Source organism: Fukomys damarensis, unplaced genomic scaffold (genome assembly GCF_012274545.1).
Source record: "Fukomys damarensis isolate Sample0158 unplaced genomic scaffold, DMR_v1.0_HiC HiC_scaffold_35, whole genome shotgun sequence".
Lineage (NCBI taxonomy): Eukaryota > Metazoa > Chordata > Mammalia > Rodentia > Bathyergidae > Fukomys > Fukomys damarensis.
Genome location: NW_022900947.1, coordinates 18,239,539 through 18,248,676, shown reverse-complemented (window position 1 = coordinate 18,248,676; position 9,138 = coordinate 18,239,539). Strand labels below are relative to the sequence as shown.

Below are 9,138 nucleotides of genomic sequence, written 5' to 3'. Positions count from 1 at the left end.
TTCCTGGAGCCCGAGCTAATGTAGTCTGCGCATGTGCAAGAGTGGATAGCGTTGGTTTCTGCTTTTATGTGTTTTGACCTTAGGCCCTGCCGTACCGTCCCGGCGGCGAGTTACTTACTGGTTCCGTCGTGTGTGCGTCTCTACTTTATCCGCGGGCACTAGAGCTACCATGAACCGCTACACCTTCGCTGCGGGCGAGCGGCTGGTGTCGCCGGCTTATGTGCGACAGGGCTGTGAGGCCCGCCGCACGCACGAGCACCTCGTACTGCAACTTCTGGAGAAGGTACCGAGGTGTCCCCTCCCCAGCCACCGCGGCCCCGAGGCTCCGCCCAGCGCCCCGGCTTAGCGCTGGGTCCTCCTCGGCGCTTCCTGTGCTGTTTGAGACTATTGCTCCAGACTGTCGCACCTTGGCTCGCGCTTCTTTCTCGGCTTCGCCAAAGCCAGGGAAACCCAGAGGGAGTTCTTAGGGGTGGGGTTTGGCGTCCCCCTTCTCCATGTTTGGATTGTAGAAAGGAGGTAAAGTCCACGGCTTGCTTACACTTGTTTGCTGAAAGGGCAAGGTTCCTATCCTTCAACCGCTGGCGGTAGTCGGGAACTCGGGACGGAAAGCACGGCGAATCAACTTGAACCTTGGTGTTTCCTCCGAACTTCACAGGTCTTGCTCCTGCCGGCCTTCCTTTTAATTTCACCGCCGTTTAACAAACCCTGCTTAGAACTCCTTGAATCTTCACGTTGGCCGCGGTGTCTCTCTCGTTTAATGAAATTTGAAAGTCCGAGTAAACCTTAGCGAATTCTTTTATTCCCATGCCTCGCAATTTGCAGGTAGTTAAGATCAAAGGTAATGAGAATGTCTCGCCAAGTCGAGGTTTCTTCCTACTGCTGGATTTACGTGTGACTTCTAGAAAACAAGGAACATGGCAGGATACACATTTTAATAGTTTTAAAATATATCGACGTAGGATTTCTTGTATATAATTACAAACTTTTGTTTCTTCCTTTAAAGGGCAAGTGTCCAGAGGATGGTTGGGATGAAAGTACGCTTGAGCTCTTTTTACATGAACTTGCAATCATGGATAGCAACAATTTCTTGGGCAATTGTGGTGTGGGCGAAAGGGAAGGGAGAGTGGCATCTGCGTTAGTTGCTCGACGTCATTACAGGTATTTTTTTCCCCAAGGAAAGATGAAAACATTTATTTTTTCCTCTTGGGGGGTAAAATAATGGTGACATTATTGATCTTATTGATAAAATTGTCCGTTTACATGGGTATGTAAACCAAATACAGGTGCTTTTCAGATACAATAGAGTACAAGTTCTAATACATGCTGGTTACCCTGTGAGCTTCTGGGAAGTTAACAGCGCAGGCTGTATGTTCTGATGAGAATAAGGTTCAAAATGTAGAATAGATATTGTGAAATAGATAGAAAATGTTCAAATGAGGAGGGGAACAAGGGAGGGGGAAAGGAAAAGAAAAAAACGAGAAAAGAAAGAAAATGGAAACAAAGGTCTTGTAAAAATAAGGGAAAGAAGGGTAAGGGGGAGGGGAGGGGAGAATGGAAAAAATAAGAATCAAGATATATCATGTACAGGTACAAATTCCATATGATGAATGTTATCCTTATGTATATCTAAATTGTACCAATAAACTTAGTTCATGATTAAAAAATAAAGATGAATGAAATAAAGGGCAACATTTATATTAGGCGTACAAGACTACAATAAATAAAATATAGAGACTTGGGAAAAAAAACCAGAACGTTTAACCTAAGAAACCTGTTTGGTTGAACAAGTTTAAAGTATATTATTGTTGCTTATAGTTTTTGATATTTTTTTTCTAATATTACAAACCCTCTTCCCCCTTTCTTCTCTGTACTAGAGATTGAACCCAGGGCCGCACGCATACTAACAAGTACTCTTCTTACACCCCAGCCCACATTTAAGTTTTTCTTGGAGAATGATTTATAGTTAAGATTTTAATAAAGTACGGTTCATCTGTATCTAAGCAAAGTCCGATTTTATATGTACTGCTTTTTATTGTGATAGATACAGGAAACATTTAAATCACATTTTTCTTTTCAATTATTTCAAAAAGCTTTCCATCAATTCTAATTAACAATTTAGTTACAGTACACATAGGAAAGTCATGTTTGATTATTAAGTCACTTTTTTCTTTTGTATTTCAGAAAGCTTTTTATCAATTCTGATTACCATTTACTTATTAATTGATAATAGTTCTGGATATGATCATTTATTTATTTGTCTTCCTGTGAGATATAAATTCTTTAAATACTCTAAACATTTCTGAAATTTTCCTAGGCATAATTGAAACACTGTGTTCCAAAGTAATGATAATGAATGTATAAATTGGTTGAAGACTCGGTGTTTAACAATGACGTGGTTAACATAGTTGATAATATGTTTTAAAAAGGCTTTGTTCATGAGGTTTTAGTGGTAAGGAAGTGTAACCTAGTGTTCTGTCATAATCCCATTATAAAGAATTTCAGGTTTAATTGACTGTAAATTATAGGTTATTTCAGATTACAAAGGATTTTTTGTTTTGAAACATTTAAAGGTATATATAATGTATGTATAACGCTGTTAATTTAAAGTGAGTGAATTCACACATTAATTTTCATGAAGTATATAGTTCTTAACATATTAGTGCATTTTTTTTTAAACATCAGCTCATCCTCTTGGGAATTTAGCCCACTGCTCTGGTCAGGAGAAAATGAAATAAAAATATTTAATGTTGTCTATTTTCCAATTTTTTATTGCATAGCAAACCTCTCCAAAACTTAATGGCTTAAAAAATAATTTATGAGATATGATTGAAAAATCAGTGAAAGTTTAAAAAATTTTAAAAATGTATTACAGTAAAAGATACACTGCCAATAGCACCCCTCAAAATTCTCCCCTTGGCTTTAGACCCACTTAGCCCATTGTTCTTCTGCTGAACATCTCTCGAAGTCCTCTTTTATAAGTGTCTTTAGTTGTGTTGTCACAACTGTCTCAATGTCCTGAATTGATTGAAAACATTTACCTTTCATTGACACTTTGCATTTCGGCAGGATCTAAAGAATAAGGTGAAGACACCATAATATTTTTGTAAGCCTGTCTTTCTCTTGGGTTTTATGCAGCAACATTCACTGTATTTTTGATCATACTGTATAAAGACACTCAAAAAAGAACTAGAACAGCTTCATAAAGGAATAGAAATGATGGAATAAGTGTGTTCAAAGAAAGAAGGAATACTGAAAGTGTAAATAAGGATTGAAATGTATAACTGCTAATTGAAATAGGAAGAAAAGGTCTAAAGGAGTAGGGGAAGTGGGAGGGGTAGGGAAAAGGAAATAAAGGAAAAGAAAAAAACAGGAGAAAAGGGAAAATTGGAAACAAAGTTTTTGTAAATAGGGAAGAGAAAAGGAAAAAATGGAAACAAAGTCTTTGTAAATAGGGAAAGGTGGAGGGGATAAAGGAAGAGCAGTGGAATGGGGAAAAAAGTAAGAACCAAGATACATCATGTAAAGGTACAAAATCCCAATGATGAATGTAACTAATGCATATCTAAAATATACCAATAAATTTAATTTTTAAAAAGGCTTTAAAAAAAGCAGAAGGAATATTTTGAGGGGTATTAATGGCAAAGTGTCTTTTACTCTAATATTGAAACATTCTGTGTTTTGATCACGGCCTGCATTACTGTTTCTCATAGTTCTATGTGTTTACTGAGCTCAACAGTGTATTGTTTTAGGTTTCTGGTGTAATTGTGGTTCAGTTTAGTCATGTGCAGGTTCAAGTGGGCAGTTTATTCCAGATGACCAACATACATGCTCAGGAGCTTAGATGGCTTAGCTCTTTGACATGGGGTCTTCTTAGCATGGCACCTGGGTTTTGAGAAGCATGCTTTTCAAGAGCTTGTGGAAATTTAGTGCTTCTCAGGACCTAGCTTAGAGGTTCTGGGCAATCACTTTGTTACATTCTTCGTGGCCAAGCAAGTTACTAAGGCGAGCCCAGATTCAGTTAGAGTGGAATTAGACTACAACTCTTGGTGTGGGCATAGAGAGGAAGAAAGGAATTGGAGGCTGCTGTCTGTGGACCACAGCATAATTGATGATGCTATTTCAATTTAAATAGGATATTTTCACATTATTAATAGTTGATGAAGTATATATAAATCAGCCAAATAGAGTCTCTGGTGTTAATTTTGGTAGTTGTATTTGTATAGTTGTATATTTGATTACTTAAAACACTGAAAGCATTTGCTAGTTTTTGGCCCTTTATTTTGCATAGGCTCATTCATGGCATTGGACGGTCTGGTGATATTTCTGCTGTGCAGCCGAAAGCTGCAGGCTCTAGCCTTTTGAACAAAATTACCAATTCTTTGGTCCTGGACATCATAAAGTTGGCTGGTATGTTCCATCTTAATCATAATATGTAATATTTGGTGACCATACAACGCATCTTTGCCTAATTTCTTCTTTCTTTTGCTTTTGTTTTTCTGAGACAAGATCTTGCTATATAGTCCAGTCTGGTCTTGAATTCATGGCATTTCTTCTGCCTCAGCCTTCCGAGTGCTAGGATTACAGACGTGTGTCACCATGCCTGGCTCTAATTTCTATTAATGCTTGTTTCTAAAAAGATTAGTGGCTCTTTTAAAGGGCATACATATAGAAGGTGTTTTGGAATAATTAGAGCAAAACAAGATGTAGTAAAATGAATATACATAAGCCACAATCCCAGAGAATGCATCTCTTGAGAATGAGTACAGAAAAAGAAATGTTTGGGCTGTAACTTCTATTATTTGACAAAACCTTTTATCCTTTCTCCAAGAATGCTGATTTTTTAAAAATTGCATCACTAATTTATATTTTCTTATTCACAGGTGTTCCTGCAGTGACCAATTGCTTTGTAGTTCCTATGGCGACTGGTATGAGTCTAACCCTGTGTTTTTTAACATTAAGACACAAAAGACCAAAAGCAAAGTATATCATTTGGCCACGAATAGACCAGAAGTCCTGCTTTAAATCCATGATCACCGCAGGTAAAAGAAGATAAGTAGTACATGCAGTATTTTAAATATCCCACATGGGAAAATTCAAATTTTTTATAGAGCTAGCTAAATCTATTTCTTATTTCTTTTTTTTTTAATTATGATACAGTGTACATGATATAAAATTCAGTGTATATATTATTTTATCCAACTTTCAAGTTTATGGATATTTAAATATTTATTGTTAAAGATTATAAAATTATTTTATGTGGGGAGATATTTATGTACAAGTTATGGTACTACAGTTGAAGACAGGTAATCCTCAGGCTACTGAAATTAAAGATTTCTTCAGAGGTAAACCATTAAGTTCATGATTGTGATTTGTTTCAGTATTTGAATTATATTATTGTTTATGTTCATCTCTTAAAGTGAGTACTAGTATAAAACTAAAATATTACCTGAGGATGAGCAAACCTAATTTTCTGTGGACTGAAATTGAACTGGATTCATCATCCTTTTTGTTATCAGTGTCTGCATTATTTCCATAGATATCTATTTAATTTCTGTTTTCCTTTCCAGATTTTTTTTGTCATATTGCAATTTATTTTATTTTATTTTATTTTTTGGTTTTTTGAGACAAGGTCTCACTATATAGTTGAGACTGACATGGAACTCACTATGTAGCCCAGGCTGGTCTTGAACTCACAGCAGTCCTCCTGCCTCTGCGTCCCTGTGCTGGGATTATAGGCATGCACCACTATGCCCGGCATGTCATATTGCAATGTTAAAAAGAGCTGTGGTGTAATCTTCAAGTTGACCTTCACGTTTCTTTTTTTCCTTTTGGTACTAGGGATCGAACTAGGGTCTTTGTGCTTGCAAGGCAGGTGGCAGAACCCCTGAGCTAAATCCCTGGCCTGACCTTCACATTTTTTGACTGCTTGACTAATGCCAGTACACTGAACTAGGTCTTTGTTACTAGAGGAAGGCTCATCCAAGCAAATATTTAAAGTTCTGGTGTGGAATAGCACGACTTCCTAGAATTCCCTGATTTGCCCTTATTTTGGTTTCCTTATTTTAGTGACATTCCACTTTCTGGTTGGCTTGACTAGGTTTTGAGCCGGTGGTGATAGAAAACTGTTTAGAAGGGGACGAGCTACGCACGGACCTGAAAGCAGTGGAGGCCAAAGTGCAGGAACTGGGGCCCGACTCTGTTCTGTGTGTTCACTCCACCACGTCCTGTATCGCCCCACGAGTGCCCGATAAGTAAGTGATTTGCAAATAGTGAGTCATCTCTCAGGCTCATCGGCCTCTTGAGTAAAACGTGATACTAGTTCTCAGATATGCTTACTTAACATTTGGTAGTAAATAGTGAGTGCACTGCCCTAAGAGAACAGATTGGGCTTGTGGAGAAATAGCATAGTGGGGATATAAATATTTGGTGAAGAAGGAGGAGAAATAACGAATAGGGAGGTAGGGGTCCTGTTACAGTTGAATAGATGCAAACTGTTTTCTTGCTCTTTATCCTCTTTCCAGTCTCTGAGAATCTTTTTCATTTAATGGAAGTTTCTTTCTCATTTAAATGGTGGGCTTAGTTGTTTTCATTGATTACTGTCTTCACTATGATTTTTCATATGTAGAAACTCAGCTTTGGCAGGTTTTGAATAGAAACATTTACGATTATTTACTCTCCTTTGAATTTCATTTAAATAGAAGATTAATTCAGATATTTACTAGGTGTACAGTGGTTTTCTGCATTTTGAAGATAATATAAATATTTCAGAAGATAAAAATTAAAGAGGGAAAAAAGCCAATGTTTATTTTTCTAACGGATAGCCATAAATTTTTATTCTGAATATATAATAGGGACTAAGTCTATTAATGCCAATTTCTGTGTTTGATAGCACCTCTGATTTTGTTTTTAACATTTTGAATATATTGGCTTTATACTTTTCCTGTATCAGTTATGTTTTGGTTTTCATAGAATTGTATTGTTTGACAATAATGAATTCATATTAACTTTTATTACAGACAGGTTTTAAAAGGTAATTTAAAAATCATACTCTTGAAAATTTACCTTGCTACATTTATAAGTCTGTAAATTCTGTAAAATTTAGGATTTTATTTTGTATATTTTATATATGGTTTTTCATTACTTATCAGTCATTTATAATTTGTATTAAATATCTGTTTGTTCTTTGATTTGATATGTAGAAAAATTTTAATATACTAGAAATAAATTACATTTCTAGTAGCAGCGGATTGTGTTAAGTGGATATTTATCCGTGGGAGAGTTCTATTTTTGTTTCATTTTGACTAATTTTTTCAGTGCTTATAGTATACTTGATATATGTACTGTCTGCCTTAGAAAAATATATAGGCTTTTTTTTTTTCTTGTTTGAGACGGGTTCTTGCTGTGCAGTTCAGGCTGACCTTGAACTCACCATTAAGCCTAGGCTGACCTCACAACCTCTTGCCTCTGCCTCTTGAGTGCTGGGATCATAGGCATGTGCCACCATGCTCAGCCTAAATAGGTTTTTTATCACCAGAATTCTCTTTTTTTCACTTTTTAGCAGTGTTAGGTGATGGATGTTTCGGGTAAGAGTGAAGTTTAGGAAACTGGTGATACACTGTTAGTAATAAGTTTCAATTTCTGACTTTATTAAGTTTAAAAACTATGTTTTCTTTGTACCAATGTAATTTCTTCATAGTCTTTATTTTAATGAATATAGTACATATTTTGTTATTATTAATTATATGGAGAGTGTTTTACAGGAAGTCTACTTGTTATATATTTTGTGTGTGTGTGTGTTTGGTACCAGGAATTGAACTCAGGACCTTGCACTTGTGAGGCAGGCAGAACCAGTGAGCCAAATCCCCAGCCCAATTAGAATATAATTTGATTCACATGGAAAATAGTTTTCTGCTTGTCTTTTGCCTCTAATACCTTAAAAATATCCTATTAACGTAGTTGGTCAATTCAGATTGTTTATATTTTGTGTGTGTGTGTGTTTGGTACCAGGAATTGAACTCAGGACCTTGCACTTGTGAGGCAGGCAGAACCAGTGAGCCAAATCCCCAGCCCAATTAGAATATAATTTGATTCACATGGAAAATAGTTTTCTGCTTGTCTTTTGCCTCTAATACCTTAAAAATATCCTATTAACGTAGTTGGTCAATTCAGATTGTTTAAAACTACTCACAAGTGATTTTTTTAAAAAATGAACTGCAATATTATTATGGTACCTTATATTTTAAAGTAGTTCCTTTTTAAGGAATAATGTCATTATCACACACATGTGAAAGTGCCTTCTATCTTAGGAAGAAAATGTGTGTGTGTAACCCAGAAGGTTAATTTTGCTACAGATATCCAATTCCTGACAAAAGAAATTTTTGTACTGATTTGTAAGGCTGAATGATAAAACGAGTTTTTAAATCCATAAAACTTCAAGGAAATGAGTTGAAAACTGGCAGATGAACACAATAATCCAATTCCTATTTATAGTTTGAAAACATACTAATTCACTTCTACTAAAAAACTATCTTGCCTAATTTAGCAATAAAAACATAATGTATATTTGAAATACATCCTTTTAGAGTAGAACTTTTATCATATAAAAATGATTTCCTTCCAGGTTTTATATTGTAAATAAAACTTAAGAAGTTATTAAACCATTGGATTTAGTTTTAGCTTCATAGTGTGAAGACATTTCTATTATAGTCTCTGTCAGAAGGAATATTTTGTTTCATGCAGGAACCTTTATGTATTATGTTGTAACTGAGATTTATTACCTTTGCATAATGTTAAGACTCAAATTGTCTTAATAGGAGATGTGTAAAATGAAGAAATAACAGTGAATAAGTGTAGATTTAAATCCAGCAACTATTTAAGATTCTTTAGTATCCAGGTTGTTGTGATATGTGGTGTTTTTTTTCCCATTAATTTTATTGGGACATTGTAGGTATACAGTACAATTGCATTCATCATTGGGATCTTGTACTTTTACACCATGTATCTTGGTTTTTCCCCATTTCCCTGCCCTCCCTTCACCCCATCCACCCTTCCCTATTTACAAAGACTTTGTTTCCATAAAAATGTGTTATTTTGATACTGAGGCATTTTTATGTTTTGTAGCTTTAATACGTTATTCTC

The 9,138-nt window shown here is 35.6% G+C and overlaps 1 protein-coding gene across 4 annotated transcripts in view; it reads left to right on the top strand.

Moving 5' to 3' along the window:
• The first annotated feature begins 43 nt into the window (after positions 1-43).
• The window catches only part of Sepsecs (Sep (O-phosphoserine) tRNA:Sec (selenocysteine) tRNA synthase), a 29,862-nt gene continuing 20,767 nt past the window's right edge, over positions 44-9,138 (top strand). Inside the window, exons 1-5 of one of the 4 annotated variants that reach the window (XM_010610447.3) lie at positions 44-283; positions 1,004-1,158; positions 4,289-4,407; positions 4,881-5,039; positions 6,098-6,251. In XM_010610447.3, coding sequence (XP_010608749.1) covers positions 170-283; positions 1,004-1,158; positions 4,289-4,407; positions 4,881-5,039; positions 6,098-6,251 — 701 coding nt within the window. In that variant the 5' untranslated portion in view covers positions 44-169. The other 3 variants (XM_033758768.1, XM_033758769.1, XM_033758767.1) reach the window with 3 other exon arrangements.